General features: G+C 43.5%; 1 protein-coding gene across 1 annotated transcript in view; it reads left to right on the top strand.

The window, feature by feature from the left end:
• Nucleotides 1-9,474: 9,474 nt before the first annotated feature.
• BEND4 (BEN domain containing 4) overlaps nucleotides 9,475-19,710 on the top strand; it is a gene marked incomplete at its 5' end in the record, with an annotated part of 31,347 nt that continues 21,111 nt past the window's right edge. Inside the window, 2 exons of the mRNA XM_081141131.1 lie at nucleotides 9,475-9,946; nucleotides 17,627-18,193. Coding sequence (XP_080997257.1) covers nucleotides 9,475-9,946; nucleotides 17,627-18,193 — 1,039 coding nt within the window. The remainder of the gene's footprint in view (nucleotides 9,947-17,626; nucleotides 18,194-19,710) is intronic.

Below are 19,710 nucleotides of genomic sequence, written 5' to 3'. Positions count from 1 at the left end.
GTTATAAGAGCTCTAGGAACTAATACAGTCCCTAATATAAAAGTTTATGATTCTGTAATCATTCACCTTTGATGCTCTCTGCAGTGTTGGACCCAAAAGTCTGAATAACCTGAACACAGTAAGTTAAAGGGTCGCTGCTGATCTTCATGCAACACATGAGGTTTATAACCAGCTGCTCTTTAAGTACAAAAGAGAGAAAGAAAAACAAAACTTTCCTCTCTCCTCGCCTAGAAAACAGAATCCAAAAAGGCCAGCTGCCTGGACAATACAGCAGTTAGAAAACTGTTACAATTTTTGCAGCAAAAACATAGTTCCATTGGTTTTTCAAAAATGGATACTTACAGATGCTTTGTTAGCAAACCCTGAAATACTCCAGGCAACCAGGACACCAAACAAATCGAGTTGCTTTCCTGGTTGGGTATGTACGGCATGGATTAATTTGTAAAAATTCCAATAAAGCATATAATGTGTGATCTCACAAAATCTCAAGCTGCCAGTAATTAAGATTGTGTTTCACTGGCTCAATTCAGAACCTTCTCCATGGAAGTTGGTTTTCCTATAGTTCTATGGAATAAAATGTTGGCTTAAACACTAATTAACATAATGAACTGGTCATTTCCTATTGCAATATAATACTCATATAGAAAAATTAAGAGAGCGCAGAATGGAAATTGACCCTGCTGGTGGAGGCTGCATACTCTTCTTAAAAACGGAATCACCCACAGTTTGACTTGTTGCTACACCTCTTCAACTTTCTCTTAATGATTTTCCCCCTCCATCTTCATATCCAACCTTATTCTCGTAAATATCTAAAGCCTATACATCTGTCAAGGATGCTTTCAGATCTTTGGGGAAAATATTCTTTTAGAAATTGGAGGAAAATAAAAAAATAGAGAATAAAATGTTAATTTTACTAAGTTTGACAAAGAATATTTCCTACTTTAATTAAACAGGAGAATCATGACTTGAGTTAAATTTTCTTCAATTCCTTTTTCTCTAGTTGTTTCACTTTTAGGGAAATAGTCTCAACATCATAACACTGAAGGGGTCAAAGAACAAATAAACTAATCCATTATCAAGGGCCAATTAGTCAATGATGGCTAGTTCTGGTACTATTTCTGGAGCTGACTGGTGACAAATCGCTGGTGGCTGGGTGAGTACCACAAAGGAAGAGCCTGCCAGAGAAGGAACGAATACAAAGAAAATTGGAGGCGAGAAATGGAAAAAGGTAGATTTCTAGTAACACCATGAGCATCCATAACTGCTCTACACCAGATATACTTCTAGTCTTCAGGGTCACGTGAGCTGAAAGCATCTTTATGTGTAATTCATTTGTGTTGGGTTACTGTCACTTGCTACTAAAAGAGTTCTAATAAATATAGCCCTGACCAGGTGGCTCAGTTGGTTGGAGTGTTGTCCCATACATCGAAAGGTTGTGGTTTGATTCCTGGTCAGGGAACATATGGGAGGCAACCAAATGATATTTCTTTCTCTCCCCCTCTTCCTCTCTCTGAAATCAATAAAAAACAGCAACAAAAATCATATCCTTGAGTGAGGATTTTAAAAAAAAAGTTCTAATGAACATAGAATCTTATTAGTGAGAAAAACAGCAATTAATCAAAGATGACTGAACTTTTCTGCTCTTTAAAAGGATGTATCCATTCCAAAAATGTCCTAGAAACCATTACAGGAAGGAACGAAAAAACTGTTGTAGATTTTATTCTAAAGAGAGGTTGGGGAGGGGATTAAGCTTCCCCTGAATAGCCTCAAGGGCCAAGAGTTGGAGAAAGCAAAGAAGCAAAACTGAGTTCAACACAAGGAAAAACTTTCCACTGTTGGGAGCTGTATAAAATGAAGTGGACCACCTCCTGAATGTGTCCTACATAGGTCTACTTTCTTCCATCAGCACTACTGCTACACTGGTCCAAGCAGTCCCAGCTCTAGGGTGAACTACTGCCAGAACCTCCTAAAAGCATTCATGCATTCAACAATGTTTGTTGAGCCTCTACTCTGTGCAAGGCACTATTCTAGATGCTGAGGACTCAGGAGGGAATGGAGCAGACAAAAATCCCTGCCCTCAAGAAATGTACTTTCTAGTCAAGGGAAGCAAACAATAACCAAGTACAATATACAGCATGACAGATGGTGATGCATGCCAGATAGGAAAGGAGATAGGGCGCATAGTAAGTCATTGCTTAACACTGTGAACAGGTTCTTGGAAACTGTGACTTTAAGCAAAACACATATAAGGAAACCAATTTTACCATAGACTAATATCCTATAGTAATGAGAGTGTCCCCCCAAAAAATGTATACACATTTTAACAGCTCACAGCTCAATTTTGAAAATGAAATGTATTTTACTAAAACTGCCTTTATAATTATTCAAAGTGTGTGTATACATTTTTTTGGACACCCTATATTTCTGGTCACAGAAGCATCACCAAACTTTTAAATAAAGACCCAAAACACTTCTAATATTAAACATTGAAATAAATGTGAGCTATACATATATTTAAGAAAGATTAATAAAAACAAGTAAAATCATTATTTTCCACCCTGCTTATTCCAGTTCAGGGTCACAGATGGCCAGAGACTCTCCCAGCAGCTCAGGGAGCAAGGCTGGAACCCATCCTGGACAGGACGCCCTTCTATTACAGAGCCCCCCACATGCACACCCACACCCACAGAGAGACTGGGACAATGTAGACACATTAACCTCACGCGCACATCTTTGGGATGTGGGAGGAAACAGAGTACTCTGAGAAAACCCACGAAGACGTGGGGGTACATGCAAACTCTACACAACAGTGGCACAGTGGCCCCCTCATCAGTGTTATAAGAAATGAGGCTGAATGACTGTGTAGGGGCTGGGGGTGGGGGTGGGGGGTGCAACTGTACATAGGATAATCAGTGAAGGCCTCACTGAAAAAGAGACACTAGAGCTAAGACTGGAAGGAGATAAGGTAGTGAGTTACACAGAAATCTGGGGAAAGAACATTTTAAGCAGAAGGGATATTGAAAGAATCCTGAGGCAGGACATTTGGGGCCTGTTCAAGACCAGTGCTGCTGGAATGGAGTGAGGAAGGGAGGGGGTGGAAGGAATGAGCTCAGAGAGGAAAGGGATGGTTGTAGATCAGGAGGGTCCTGAAGTAAGCACATTGTACAGACTCTGGGTTATACTCTACCAAGGAGGAAGACAATGAGGGCCTAAGAGAGACATGATCAAGTATACGATCAAGTATATGTATATAACATCCATTTTTGTTCAAGGCAGTAATAATTTAAAATTATAAAAACCTTTCCACTGTCAAACATGTAGAATGTGAGTTTAGAGACAAACAGGACAAGACAGGGAGGCTGAGAACGCAGGGGGGATGGGGAAGCGGAGGGACATGTGCCAGCACCCCTCTGTGCCCAGCCCCTCAAGGGATGTCCCTAGCAGAGGGCCATGCTTCCTCCATAGCCTGGAGGCAGTGGGTCCTCCAAGCCTCTGCCCACAGCAGAGGACACAGCCCGCACCAGGGTCCATGGGAGCCATGGTGGTGTGGGAGCCCAAGAGACATGGTTATATTTTATTTTTATTTTTTTAAATATATCTTTATTGATTTCAGAGAGAGGAAAGCAGAGGGAGAGAGAGATAGAAACATCAATAATGAGTCATTGATCAAGCCCGCAACCGGGCATGTGCCCTGACTGGGAACCGAACCCCGATCGCCTGGATCCTAGGTCGATGCTTAACCCCTGAGCCACGCCCGGCCGGGCGAGACATGGTTATATTTTAAAAGGGTCACTCAGTCACGTGAAAATAAATTATCTCCCTGCTGCCAATCTGATCCTCTACAGTCCATTGTCCACAAAGCAGAATGAATCTTTTATCACATTGTAGAGCAACCCAACAATATACTCCTGGGATTTACTCCCAGACAAATGAAACTTACAATCACACAAAAACATGTCCATGACTCTTCAGAGCATCACAACTTTATTTGTAACAGCCCAAACTCAAAACAACCAAAATGTCCTACAATAGGTGAATGGTTAGGCAAACTGTGGGACACCCATGCCATGGAGTACTACTCAGCAAAAAAAAAGAAACAAACTATTGATACACACAACACAGATGGATCTCAGGGGCATTAAACCAAGTGGGAAATGTCAAAAGATCACATAGCACATGATCCATTTATATAACTGTAGTTACAAAAATGTACACATTGGAGGAAATAGAGGAAAGGTAATGGGGAACTCTCTGTACTAGCTGAGCAATTTCCTGTGAATGTGTAACTATTTCAAAGTGAAAAGTGTTTTGAAAGAAAGTATTGTAGAAAATAAATTGTTTTTCAGTGGGAAAGTACGCAGTCTACATAAGGCATACCCTTCCCAGTTATCTGATTCTACTCTTTCATTGTCTTTGAACTATTTTTACAACTTTGAAAGTTCAGACAGGTAACTGATAAACATGCTGACTGTCCTGTCTGGTAGAGGTTCCCTTCCCCCACTGAGCCACAACCCCCATGAAAAAAACAGTTTACACATGGAAAAAAGCATTTATGCATTCAATTGAACATTCCTTTATTTCATATCAATCTGTGTTTTTTTACTTTGCCCTTTGAGTAATATGAGGACATGGAGCAAGTTAAGTAAAATCTCTGTATGACAGTCATGGTTGTACCCCTTCTGAAAATTATCTTTTGAGAACATAAATCTGGTCGTCTCATTCCCTAGCATCACAAACTTCCCATTGGATTTAGAATAAATCCCAAACATTTCCCTGGGGTGTCAAGGCCCTGCATGGCCTGGTCCCAGCCTGCCCCTCGCCAGGGCACTCTGACCATTCATTCTTCCCTCAGCTCCCTGGGAACATCAAGCTTGTTCCTGCTCGTGGCTCCTGCACCTGCTGCCCCGCAGCCTGGATGGCTCATCTCAGGGACAGCTCTTCTTCGTAAGCGGAAGCTCTCAGCTCAACTGGCCCACCTCAGTGAGGTCTTCTCAGACCACTCTATCAGAAGTAACATCCCCACCCTATTCTTTTCATCAGTTATTTCTATCTAAAATAACAATAGTCTTAGGTAGTATATGTTTTATATATGTTATATTTATTATATAAGCATACTACATTAGAGTTCTTATAAATTACACGAACATATATTTATTAAATAGTGTTCAGTTAGTTACTAGTTTATTACCTGCCCATCCAATTCCATAATAGTAGGATTTTGGAATCTGGTTCCATTAATCCTCTAGTACTTAGAAAGGTACTAGCATATGGCAGACATTGAATAAATATTTGTTGAAGAATTCCCTGGGTGCATGATGCTTCTGGAAGCAGCAAGGTCCCCATCACTGGACGTTTCTAAGCATCTGACAGGGTCATAGACAAGCTGTAGGCATAAGCTCAGTCACAAGAAGAAAAGATTGTTAAGGGTTCTTCTAGCACTATCAGTCTACGATTCTATGACCACCACCCCAATGCAATGGGAGACGTAAAGCAGTATTCCTCAGTTATTTTCCACCAAATGATAGTATGCATGCCCCTGTTCCTGCTGCAATATCATCTCAGCATTAAAATGTTGAAGCTAATCAGACATTTAATTTCAAAGTGGAAGGTCATTATCTTGTCACAAAATTTTATTCCAATTACTTTTTTCCCCCTATTATACAAAATGAATTAAAAGTAGCACAAAACATTGGGAGATCAAACAGTCAATCAGAAGCTCATTAAATATCATTGAAATTGGTGCAATAAAAAGCATTTCCCATGGCTGACATTATTTAAAAGCTATATTCTGGATGGCTCAAGAAATTGACATGCTGCCAATCAAAAAATCATCCTGTCCATAAATAGCCGCTTCACTTTTAAAAGTTCACTATCTATTTTTCTGAGGTAAAGAGTAAATATCTACAAAGATTTAGAGCCTGAGCGTAATTACCATCCTACCAGCCCCTATGAGACCCTAAAGAGAAGATATCAACAGTCACCATCTGATAATTTAGACAAGGGATTTTCAACCAGTGTGACCCAAGAATTTTTAAAACATGCAATTCCTGACTATTTGGTCAGGGGCACTGACCTCTTTTCCCTTACACTGTCAAAAAAAAAAAAAAAAGACAACAGCCAACAATAGCTGTCCAGTGTGAATGAATCAAAATTACACCTATATCTTTTGTCAGATTGTCAAAAACATATACTTTTTGGTGTGCCACAGAATTTTAGTAATTACTTTATGTGTGCCATGAGATGAAAAAGGTTGAAAACTGCTGACTTAGACTATAACTTACAGAAAGAAGCTTACAAAGTGCTACCAGTGATTTTACAAACACTTCAATGTACAATACTTGGCTAAATACAATCCCAGGCAGGAATTAGTGGGTCATTTAAATTTTTAAACTGAGTTCAACTTCATGCTTGGAATAAATGCTCATTTTATTTTCTAAAGAGTGATTATTAAGCACTTCATTTTTCTATGGCCCCAGACACAGGTGACTGCTAACATAAGGATCTGAAAAGCTGATCATTTTTAAATATATAATATTTCTCTCTAGGAGCCCTCCACCCCACCCCCACTTTTTTTTTTTTTTTTTAGAAGCTAAACCACTAATTTTAGCATTTAGCTTTATTGAAACAACCACTTTTTGACATACAGGATGTCAAGGTCTTTCAGTTGGTAAAATATAACAACAGAAGTACTATTCCCAGTCTCCTATGGTGATTTAAGTGATGAGGATGATACAAATTAAAAATCATAAGCAAAAGAGAAAGCTCTGAGTGTAGGAAATTACTTCTTCAGTAAAACTCTACCCCCCCACCCACACACACACACAGACACACACACACACACACACACACAGACACACACACTGCCACTACCCCCATTTCTTTTCAAAAGCCTGGACTTACTGGCAAATTATCTGGGAGTAAAGTGGGAGGGAAATATTTCAATGCAAAATTCAGAACGGCTTTATAGAAAGAAAAGTGTGGGGAGGTTTGTTATCATTTATTTCCTCCAGTATATCATTCAATTTCAGCTGTCTCACATCTCAGAAGCAGCTCCCCCATTTCTCACTTATGTGCCTAAGAAACATCTTCCTGGCATCTCATTCTCTCTCCCTGTCTTTCACCAGCATTTCATTATTTTTTAACTGTCCCTCTCATGCTTGTCTCCCTTTTTCCCAGTGATCCACGTGTCCTCATTTAGCAGATTTCAGAAGGCTGGGAGAAACGTTGCAAATAATGTTAAATATGATTAATATCTTGAATTCCTTGAAATATGACATGCATGAGTTACAATGAAACCTCTTTTATTTCCCCATGAAATGCTTTTGCATAATGAGAAAGAAAATGTCCTCTATGCCCTAATCAGCCCTGACAGTTCCTGGACTCCCAAATACTTTTATTTATGGCATTATTTATTTCATCTCTAATAAATGGAGGTTGGGTAGGAACCACAGCAGGATCTGAGGTTGCAGGAGAGAGGGAGACTATCTAGGGTGGAGAAACACAGAAGCCAAACCAGGAAAGAGAGAGAAGACTTCCAAAGGAAGGGAGGGGCTATGGGAAATGAGGGGCCAAAGACCTGAACCCCCAGAAAAAGAAAATATATCACTTTCCCAAGACTAAAAGGAAAGCTATGAAAATGAATGTAACTTCAGAGTAGAAAGATGAGGGTCATACATCAAGGAGATGTACCCAGAATTCAAACCTGGAGAATGAAGATTGAAGGCTGGAAAAACAAACCTGGAAGGGGGTATACTGGTATTGGAGTTGGCCTAGGGAAGGGGTGATTTGCTCTAAAAAGTGGCTGAGAGACATCTCTAGCCCCATGGGATCCTTCTTGAAAGCACAGAGCTCTTCTCTCATTCAAACAACTACTGAAACTGTGTGTCCTCCAGAAACCGGGGCCTGATGGCCTCAGATACAGACAGAAACTGGCTGGGCAATGCAGAGTGAAAGCTCTGGGGCCAGGATGGCCCTATATAAGCACATATACATATATAGGGTGTCTCCAAAAAATGTATATATACATATATATGTATACTTCTTGTTTTTGTTTTTAGAAGTTTATTTTTTGGACAAAGTGAATTTATCTTTGAAATCCAGCTGGATATATTATTTTATTTATTTAATTTTATTATTTTTTAAATCCTCACCAGAGGATATTTTTTCCATTGCTTTTCAGAGAGAGTGTAAGGGAGAGCGAGAAACACCGATGTGAGAGACATTACATTGATCGGTTGCCTCCTGCACGGTCCTGGAGGTTAGCCAGGGATCAAGCCTGCAAGGAGGTAGTGCCCTTGACCTGAATCCACAAGGCAGATGTTCTCACCACTGAGTCAAACTACCCACTAGGGCCATACACTTTGAATAATTATAAAGGCAGTGTTAAAATACATTTCATTTTCAAAATTGAGCTATCAGCTGTTAAAGTGCATATACATTTTGGGGGGACACCCTGTATATCAAATAACATTTTTGAAACCTAATCACCATCCCAAAGAGAGGTATCAGGTCATATTTTACCCTCAATTGCACAGAGAGTCTATCTACTATGAAAAGAAGGGAGGCTCTGAATTCAGATGATCTAGATGCACTTGTGCGGCTTTGGGCTTTTTTCTCGAGAAGCCTTGGTTTTCTCATCTGTAGAATGGGAAAAATGCACTCTCAGGGCCCCTACAGGAAACTAACGAAATAATGTGAACTCATGATCAGCACGAACTCCAAGGCCCCTTACTGGGCGTGGGCAGAACCCTGGGCGTGCAAACAACGCACAGCGACCTGGACCAAGACCTTCACCATGCTCTTTTCTTAAGGTTGGCGGAGCAATCCCCAGTCCCGGGAAGGACTGGCTGTAGTACCTTCCAAGGCACGCACGCACGCACTCCAGCCACCCCGCCCCGTCGGTACGAAACTACCCCCGGCCACGCCGTGCAACGCCCGCCCAGAGTTTGGGGTAGCGCCGGGGGGCGTCAGGAGGTCGTTTCCAAAGCTGGACGCCGCCCGCAGCAGAAACCGCGACTCCACATCTGGGGCTCCGAAGTCTCACCTCGGCTGGAACCTCGCCGGGTTACCAGGTCGCCCTCCGAGTCCCCGCCGTCCCCTTCCCCCACCCCGTCGAAGGCTCACACTCCGCTGGTCCACCCCGCGGGCGGTGGCGGCGCCAGGCCCCGCCCCCGCCCCCATTATCATTAGCAGATATTACCCTAAACACTTGCTCTTTACTTCCTTTCTCCCTCCAGGCATTGGCGAGGCGGCCTGTCAATCAGCTCTCGGGCGGCAGCCCCCCGCGCGGGGGCTCAGCGATGCCAGGCTTAGCGACAGGCGGCAGTGACGGCGGCGGCGGCCACGGCACAGACACACACTCTCCCACACGCGCGCGCTCGGGGAGGAGCGGCGGGCGGGCGGCGGAGGCACCCTCGGAGCCCGGCGCCGGCTGGCGAGGGGGCGTGCGACCGGGGACCGGCCCCGAGGCGCAGCATGGAGGAAGAAATGCAGCCGGCGGAGGAGGGGCCCAGCGTCCCCAAAATCTACAAGCAGCGCAGCCCCTACAGCGTCCTCAAGACGTTCCCTGGCAAGAGACCGGCGCTGGCCAAGCGCTACGAGAGACCCACCCTGGTGGAGCTGCCGCACGTCCGGCCGCCCCCGCCGCCCTTCGCGACGCACGCCGCCGTCTCCATCAGCAGCAGCGAGCCGCCGCCTCAGCAGCAGTTCCAGGCGCAGGGCGCCTACCCCCCGGGGCCCGGCCGGGCGGCCGCCGCCGCCCCCTCATCATCATCGCCTTCCGCCGCCTCCCAGGGCCACTTGAGGACTCCCGCGCCCCCGCCCGCCGCCCCCGCCGCATCCTCATCTTCGTCTTTCGCCGCCGTCGTCCGGTACGGCTCGGGCCCAGCGGCCGCCGCGGGCAGCAGCAGCGCCGGCAGTGACGGTGCCAGCCTGGAGCTGAGCGCAGGTACCAACTCTTCCGCGCAACTTTCCTGCCCGCCCAGGCCGGGGGGAGGGGTGGGGATCGGGGAAGGGGGAGCGAGGGGCCGCGGACACCCTCCCGCGCAGTGGGCCGGACGGGCGGGCGGGGTGGGGGGCGAACCCCCGGCTGGGAGTCGGGGCGTCCGAGCGCAGCCCGGAGGCCTTCCCACGCGGGCAGCAAGTTCTGGAGGCTTCCGCGGCGCTGCCGCCGCCTCATTCCGGGCTCCCGACGGCGCGCGCGCCTTTTAACAGGTGGCTCTGCCACTTGGACCCGGCTGGGCGCCCAGGAAGTGTTTCGGCGGCCAGTCAGCGGGATGGGGCGGGGACGCGGGAGGCTGCCGCGGTGGCGAAGCCGCGAGCCGGGACCGGGCACCCTGGGGTGACAGTCGCGGCGGCTCCGGGAGAAGCTTGAGCTGCTCCGGCAGCTCGCGGGGACGCCCTCCCCTAACAGCCTTCGTGCCCCACTTTTTTTCCTTGCGCTTGTTTCCTTTACCTCCGTCTTCCCGTTTGTCTTTCCTTCTCTCCTCCTCGGACTTCTGGTCCTTTCTCTGCCCCGTTCGGGTGCACTCGGCGTCGCGAGCTACTCCGCGGGCTCTCGTGCGCGCGTCGTCTCTGCTTCTGTCGTTCCCCACCCACCCCGGAGTCCCAGCCCCTGCGTGAAAGACTCCGGGCTCCCCTGCCCCCGCCACGAGTTGGAACTGGCGCTGCCCCCGCGGCCCGCTCCGGGGAAGGAGACATCCTCCTCCCGCCCCGCCCCGCCCCGCCGCGAGAGCCCGGCGCTCTGGTCCCGCTGCCCGCAGCCCGCCGCTTTCCCGCCCGGGGGATGCTGCCCACGGGGTCTCCCGCCCCGGCGCATCTGGGCCGGGCCTTCGGAAATGCCTCCAGGGGCTCGCCCACCCCTGGGCAGGGGCGTCCTCTCCTTTACCGGGAGCCTGCGGGCGGCCCCTGGGAGAGGTCCGGCCCTCCCGCCCGGCCGCGGGGGCGGGACGCGCTGGTGGCGGGGCCGGAGCCCGGGGCCTGCGTCCAAGGGCGCGCTGCTCGCGAGGACCGGGCCGCGCAGCCACGTTTCCCCGCCCAACCGCTGAAAGTTCCTGCTTAGGCCTTTTATGACACTTCGGAGCCCCCCACCCCAAATTCTGCATATCCGTGAGTCCAGGGCTTTATTTCTAATGAAAATGTGAGCGTTGTCTCTAAATGAGTTCTAGGTGCCCATGCTAATGCTCTGTTTGTCAGTGTTTTGACACACGAAGGATTGGTTTGCAGGAAGAAAATCCAGTTACAGGTGATAGTGGAAACTTGTTCTGTTGCGCACCTCGCTGATTCGGAGATGTTTGACTGTTTTGAGTGGGGTTCTTATGTGGGTGTCCTTAATGCTCACTGCGGGGGGTGCTGGTTCCAGTTGCTCTTGGCCCAATATTCTGTTGTGTTTTATGTTCATTCTCGGGTCACTAGCCCACTTTTATTTTCCTCCTCATTTTTCTTGTTTTACCCTTAAGAGGTTTGTGTTCTTTCTTAGCGAACTTGACTTGTTCATGCCCATTTTTATTTCCCAACTCAGTTTTATATCACTATTTTTATTTTTATTTTTCAGAAGTTTGGGTCCTTTTACTATTTTCTATATTTTGCTTAACTCTTTTGCATAACCTCAGTTTCACTGTGTTCATTTGGGGTTTTTCCCCTGTCCTTTCTCTGTCCGGTTTAGTATTTATTCTCATCTTGCTTTCTCCTTTCAGTATTTTCTGACTTTCAGCCCTTTACTTCCTTTTATACACTAAAGTCTGCCCCCTCTCATTGCCACTTTTACCCGTAGGTTTAACCTTGCTTTTTTCTCCCTTTTTCTGTACTAGTCACTTGCTATCCTGTCCATAGTCTTTCCTACTCTGGCACTTTTCCTGCTGCTTTCCATTCATAAGTAGTTTTCTTTCTTTTTTATTTCTCACTGTGTTCTCAGTGCTCACTTTTAGTGTTTCTTCTAATGTCCTCTTTAGTCTACTTTGTCTCTGTCCCCACGTGGAAATCACATCAGTGAATCTAAAGAAGTGAAAAGGCAATTGTTGATAGCCCTCAAATAACCTATATTTCTTATTTTCTTTTATTGTCAAGTCTTTTTTTTTCTTTTGTTTTTTTTTAATAGAGGTCATAGAGAGGTAAGCTTGATAATGCCAAAGGGTGGGATGCCACGTGCTTGTTGGAAAGATGGGAATTAAATGCTAGGTGTCTCCCATGTAACGAGGAAAATGGTTTGGGGCAAAATGAATAGCCTTGTACTAGCCGTCATGAATTGTGGTCCTATTAATCACTGATGGACAAAGCCACCTCTTAACAGGCACAGTGATGTGAGTGGCCATCAGAGGGACACTCACCTGAAGAATTGATTGGCTCTTTGAGGAACTAATGGTTCCACTTTGAACCAATGAGCATGTGTGCTCAGAGGGATGGCCATTTAAGTATACTGGGTGGGGGTGGTCATTTGCTTGTTGCCCCCTCACATAAAAGTGTTACAGCAATATCTCAAACCACCTGGTAAACTGACAATAAATCAGACCATCGGTGTGATTAAATGAGTCAAGGATAAAAGAAGAGGGATAAGAGTGCCTAGAGTAAATGCAGTGAAAAGATGAAAGGGTTGAAGTGAATCTTGTTTGCCATTAAGGGCCATAAACCAATGAGAGGAGAAATATGTGATTAAAAATAGATTTTTTTCAACATTCTTATAAAACCTCATGAAGAGTATAATTTTCCTTAAAAGGGGTAATATACCATGGTTTTAAAAGCATATTTTTCCTCTGTGGGAGGCTTAGAGTTAAAACCCACGTAGATCTTGATATGCAGCCTAAATTTGGCATCAGGAAATGGGAAATTGCATCTTTAAGCAGAGTACAATCAAAAATGAATTACAATAAATCCTATATAATTGCATAGGTCATTCTCTTTAATGAGATTTTATTAACCTGACTGTCAAGCTTTTGAGTCAGGCAGATATTTTATCTTCTTCAACTGATAAAAGTGTCAGCTATAAACCACCATATAAATATTCATAAATCTACACATCTGTGGCAGCCTATCAGCATCATTCTTTTGGACATTAAAAGCATTCTAATTACTTTCTGTCTAGCAGAGCTGAAATGCTGCCTGTTATAGTATGTGCTTGGCAGGCATGATTGCTTTTGTTTGCCATCACAAATAGCAGCATCCTATTTTATATACCGATGGTCCAGAAAATATTCAGGGATTGACTGAGCAGGATGAGTATTAGGAAGCACCATCTGGTTTTGATAGCACCAAGTATATTAACTCATCTGTTAATTTTTGACACATCATTGATTTATTTATTTAGAAAAATTGCATCCTGTTTTGCTGTGTTGATGTTTGCCATTATGGAAAAAAATGGGATGGCATTTTTTTAAAAAGACATAGTTCATTGATTTAAGACAAGGGTGATGCTTCCAAAGAGGCTTTCATTTTCTAACTTATATTTTCTATGCCATGAAGTCCTTACTTAAAGAGAAGTTATATTAGTGTTTTAAGGAAATTACCTATTTTAAACTAGCTGGAAATCCTTCAGGTAGACATACTGTATGAATACATGATCGTAGGTCACAAAATTTTTTTTCTGCTTCTGCATTTTAAATATTAATATATTTCACCCTTCGCTGGGCTAAAATCAAAAGGTTACCACTAATCTCGACTACTGTGATCTCCTTCATAGAAACGGAATACTCTTGGGGATTTGCTGTGATGGGCAAATTCCATCCAAGGCTTTGCTTACAAAGAAGGACATTAAAGTAGGGAGCGCATGTTTGATTGCTGAGTTCCCATTCCTCTCCTTGTTCACTTATCATATTTAAGATGGATTAAGCCACTTAAATTCAGAAAAATTTCTAGAAATGAATTTTTTTAATTAAAAAAATAATCATGGGTTCAGATTCTGGAATCTGACTAGGTCCAAATTGCAGCATAATATTAACTCCCAACAGACCACACAATAAAGCAAAATAAGTTAGAAGTGGTCATTTTAGAGTGTTTCATGACTGTGACATTTTGTGTGTTTTAGAGACGTTAGGAATAAAATAAGTAGTTTTAAAGCCCCTTTGTAAACTGTTGACTTGGTATTTCTCTCTGCCATCATCTGAGTAGAGCATTCTGTGGCTGGCGGGGGGGGAGGGGGAGCAGTTTAAAAAATTCAAAATACATGTTCTTAAGAATCATGGATCAGTGACCATTCAGCTGTTCATATGAAAACAGAACTTTTCATTTCTTAGTGATAATGGGCATTGCACAATACTTGCATTTCTAATTATATTCTGTCTGGAAAAGCTGAAGTATTGCTGTTTACAATATGTAGTAAGTGGAAAGATTTACTGTTTTCTACCAAGTGTAATAGTAATATTTTTCATCACATTCTTCGGTGTATTGATGTTAAAATACTATTCAAATATTTTAAGATACTGAAAAGAAGAAATTCCATTTTAAGGCTTATAGTTGCTGTTTTTGCATATGTCAAGTCCGAGAATGAAGCATTTTAAAAAAAACTACAGGCAAGAATTTATTTATGATTCTCTGATATTCTGAGTGCACTTTAATACATTATCTTCATAATGTAGGGTATTACACAATGATTTCTTTCTTAGCATATTACGAGTTCACCCTTCAATTAAGAAAACAAATCATACTTGTCCCGAAGTCAGATTCTTTTCCCTTAAATCTATATCCTAATGTGATTTATCAATATGATTAAAACTACTGAGTGTTATTTAGGGTAGTGAACAAATATATTGAGCAATTCTTTCTAGACAATTCTGTTTTAGCCTTCCCTTTCATATTTTGTTCCTTTCATCAAGGTTATGTTAACGGTGTATAGGCTGTAAATCAATTGGGACTATGCTGATTAAAATGCAAACAGTAAATACAACTTCAGGTCTAGAATGGGATTATAGGATTAGAATGAATGAAAACTGCTAGTGTGCTAGAATTGAAAATTCCCAATCAATATCATCCTTTGATTTTACTAATAAAACAACAAAAACCCGGAAGTAAGGAAATGAGAGGGCAACATCTTAAAACCTCCCCACTTACATGGTTCAACTGTTTACTGTCTTGTTTGTGTTTGTTTTGGGTCATTGTAAAGAAATGATACCCAATATTTGAGGTCTTTCTTTACTCCATTAAGTTTTTATTTAAATCATGGGCTCAGTTCTCCATTTCACCTGGCAGGGATTGGTGTGTAAGAGATTCTTCCCTCATCCGCACCCCTTTTTCTCCAAGGTAATAAACGGACTTTATTTTGGCAGCATCCTCATCCGAGTTCCCAGCCCGTCAGCCCATTCTCGCCTGAAACTATGCCCAGCATCTGGTTCCTCCATTAGCACTCAAAATAATGGTGTAAGACAACAGGCTTTTACGTGTTTGTGGGATTCAGGGCAAGAGTACAAATGCAAGCCCACATACCATATATACAAAATAATTAAAAGACCTGATTCAAGCTAATGAACAGTTAAAATATGTTCTGTATACCTACCCTGACAAAGACACCTTCATAATGACCAGATTCGACTTTGGTGCTTTCAGCCAGCCCATGGCCTTCTCTTGCCACCCCCAACTTCATCTTCCTGTAGAAGGGACCTCACACACATACACACACACCCACGTATGGATGCCACATTTCAAACTTTGGAGCTCTGGCACCATGGTCTGTCTTTGGAAAGATGGCTCAGGGAGGAGACCAGTATAGGTCCTCGGAGCAGTTTTGAGTAGGGAATTCCTGGATCTTGGGTGCCGCACCATGAGGAGTGGGGTGGGCTGGAGGGACCCTCCTGCCTGTGTCTAGGGCAGTACTACTAAGTGAGGAAGCACCAGGCCAAGAAGAAAATAATGCTGTGGCATCTCAGCCCTCTTAGAGTGGTCTTCCCACCTCTTCCCAGCCAAGTAAACCTGAAACTGCTATGAACTAAGATCCTCTGTTTATTTACAAGAGTCCATGCATGCATGAATTCAGTAAATACTTCTTAAGGTACTATGCAGGCCCTCAAAACCCACTCAGACCCCCTGTGCTCATGGAAAGTATAATCTCTACTCTCCTGAACCAAGAGCGCCAGCCTCTGTTCTGACTTGATTGTTTCAGAGGATCTAGGAACGGTAGCATTTTATGGATTTGGGAGATTTGAGGGGTGCTGCGTCCTATATACCAGGCACTGTGCTTTGGTCTTTATGTGTATATTCTTATTAAACTGTTGAAAAAGGAGACTTGGACACATACACACACCCCCGCTCCTCCAATTACCTTAGTTACTTCAGAAAAGAATAGTAAGAAAAAAGCACAAAATGGAGCATAAAGCGCTGCATGAAGGTTTCTGAAGGGTGGTTTCGTTGGTCATATATCCAGGATTTCTGGAGAAATCAATTTCTAATCACAACTGTTTTGTTCCTTGTTCCCATAGAAGCCCTTGAGGACCTCACCATTCTTTCATTTTAAAAGTTGTGGGGTTTTTTATTTGTTTTCAGGAAAAAGATATAGTTAGTCAACATTTTCAGAGACAGCAAGTAGTCAGTTTCATTTCTATCATAAACAATAGTTACTGGCACCAAAAATCTAGAATATTTTGTTTGTTGCCATTATTTCGGGGGCGGGGCGTGAGGCTTCCTCATACCACTTTGTAAGCCCTAAAACCTGTATCTCTCTGTATTTATAAGTAGCCCATTCTGGGTGGTGGTCAGGAAAGAAGGGAATCCACCTTGTGACATTTATATTTAGAGTGAATTTTCAAGATCTTTAGACTGACAATATTAAATCACATTTCCACAGTTTTGGGTTTTGTTTTGTTTTTTTCTTTGTTTTTGCAGTGAATTGATTGCTTTCTGTTTGCTTTTTGCTTTCTCAGATTAACAGTTAATATGCTTTAGAATTTGTGTAAGTGAACTAACTGGCATTCTCAGCACATGCCATTTTAGGAGATTGGGCAACTTAATGGAAGAGGCACTACTGCTTTTCAGGTGATGCTGAAAAGCATTGACCTTGACGAGAAATCTAAGTTGGCAGATAAATTAAAAGAAAGAGTAGTGGACACAGATAGAGGATAACACACAGTTTTGCTTTGGGGCTCCTCATCGTCTGCCTGATGGGCCCACTCTTTGTTTTACCTTAGATGCCTAGTGAGCTCTTCAAAAAGACTTATCTTTCTTCTCCAGTTTGTATCTGGGAGCAACGTACTCTCGGCAGGGATTGTATCTGCTGATTAATAGCAAGGGCACGAGGGCACTCCAGAAATAGAAGTAATGATTGCTCTAAGCCCTCCCATCAATGAGGAATTGAGTCTGCAGTGGCTGCTCGATTCATTAGAGTAAAGATATTAATGAAGCCATAGGTGTGAGTTCAGACCTGTGCAGGCCAGTTAATGCCACAAAGGGGGAAATCTCTCCTCGGTCCCCAAAGGCACAGTCCAGCAATTTCCCAGAGGAAGGGGCTAGGGGCGACTCGACAGGCACCCCACCAGTCAGAACAGCAGGAAGCTACGTATCCTATTAAAAGTGGATTCTCCTTGTCACCTTAATATGTAACGGTAGAAATGCATATTTTTAACATTTTTTAATGTTAAACTGAAAATTGGGGACTTGACTCATCCCTTGTCTTTGGCTACTCGTCTCTGATGTGTCTTTTCGTATGTTTCAGAGAGTCGCATGATCTTGGATGCCTTTGCCCAGCAGTGCAGTCGTGTTCTGAGCCTCTTAAATTGTGGAGGCAAACTTATGGACTCCAACCATTCTCAATCCATGATTTCTTACGTCAAGCAGGAAGGCTCAAGTTACACTGAAAGACTGGACCAGTGCCACATTGGAAAAGGGGTCCACAGTCAGACTTCAGACAGTGTAGACATAGAGATGCAATATATGCAAAGAAAACAACAAACTTCTGCCTTTTTGAGAGTTTTCACTGACTCCCTACAAAATTACCTGCTCTCGGGGAGCTTTCCAACTCCAAACACCTCATCGGTCAGTGAGTACGGCCACCTGGCCGACGTGGATCCTCTGTCAACCTCCCCCGTGCATACACTAGGTGGCTGGACCTCCCCAGCAACGTCTGAATCCCATGGTCACCCGTCGTCTTCTACACTGCCAGAGGAGGAAGAGGAGGAAGAAGAGGAAGGCTACTGTCCTAGATGCCAAGAGCTGGAGCACGAGGTCATTTCATTGCAACAAGAAAATGAAGAGCTCAGGAGGAAATTAGAGAGCGTCCCAGGTACCCCGTCATGTTATAAGAGAACTGCAACTCATTCCTTTCCATGGTCTCATCTGTGTGTGTGTGTGTGCGCATGTGTGTGTGCATGCATGCATGCATGTATAGCGTTTGTTTGTTTCTTTGTTTTTGGCCAACGATGTAGAAAAGTTGGAAAAACAGGTATGCACAGGGTGCCCTTAGCCTGCCTTTGCCAAACAAATTTCAGGATGAGCCTCTAGCCTTGTCCTGTCTGTATTTAAACCACAAAATTCTTGGGTATAGGCCTGAAGATCATAGTCCCATTAAAAGATGGCTCTGTCAATGTAAAAGTGATCCCTAGATGTGGTACAGTGAGATCGGAATAGGCTGGCTGCTGTGAACCTGAGTTTCCTTAAAAAAATGTCCCTGTTCCTTTAAAATTGCTTTTGTATTTTTAAAGACATTGATATATGTGTTTTATTCGTCAGTGATAAAAATTAAAATGAAATGATACCTTCTGAGAGGCAAGATCAAGTAGTAATGAACAAATGATCTCTTCTATTCCATTAATTTCTCACCTTTCTTGTTAAGTTTCAATAGGCAGAGTCTCTTTTTAGCATGCAAACTCCCCCATAAAGTTAATAAGCAGCTGTAAACCAAAAGAAATAGATCAAAGACAGACTGGTAATCCTTAAGCTGATCCCAAACTATTTGTGCCCCTGGCGAAATATGAGGCATTTCCTGCCTCTCAGAGACACTAGATTTGCAGAAAAGTAAAAGTCATCTTTATGGCAAGGTCTTCTTTGGGTTGCAAAGCCATTTTTTTACTGTTTGGGAAAGGTACTGATTTTGCTTATGTCTTTGAATTCATTCCTGCATGCCTGTGGCTTATGAAAGATATTAAGCCCTGGCCATTGTGGTTCAGTTGGTTGGAGCGTTGTCCTGTGTCCCGCACACCGAAAGGTTGCTGGTTTGTTTCCCGGTCAGGGCACATACCTAGGTTGCAGGTTTGATCCCCAGTGAGAGCATGTACGGGAGGCAGCTGATTGAGATTTCTCTCTCATTCTCTCTCCCTTCCCTTCTCTTTAAAAGAAAAAGAAAAGAAATGTGTAAAAGTTTGTTTTTTTTTAAAGATACTAAGATCATTAGCCAGAACAGTGTCTTCAAACCTCTTTAATTACATAGCCATTGATAAACATTTTTGAGCATATATCCACCAATGTATACATTTATTGGTTAATTACATATGTTCTATACTAATACATTGTGTTCAAAATAAAACAAACATAATAAATTTAAACTTTTTAAATCCTTAAGGATATGATTTATTGATTTTTTTGAGAGAGAGAAACATCTGTGTGAGAGAGAAACATTGATTGGTTGCCTCCCATATGCACCCCAAACAGGGTTCAGTCCTGCAATCTAGGTATGTGCCCTAACTAGGAATCAAACCCACAACCTGTTGGCTCCAACTGAGCCACCTGGACAGGACTAAATTTAAATTTTTTAAACCTGATACATAAATATAAATAGAAGTTACTTTCTTTCCTCACTCAGAG

The sequence above is a fragment of the Miniopterus schreibersii genome (genome assembly GCF_964146895.1).
Source record: "Miniopterus schreibersii genome assembly, chromosome: 1".
NCBI classification, from domain to species: domain Eukaryota; kingdom Metazoa; phylum Chordata; class Mammalia; order Chiroptera; family Miniopteridae; genus Miniopterus; species Miniopterus schreibersii.
This window is presented reverse-complemented; position numbering and strand designations above follow the sequence as displayed.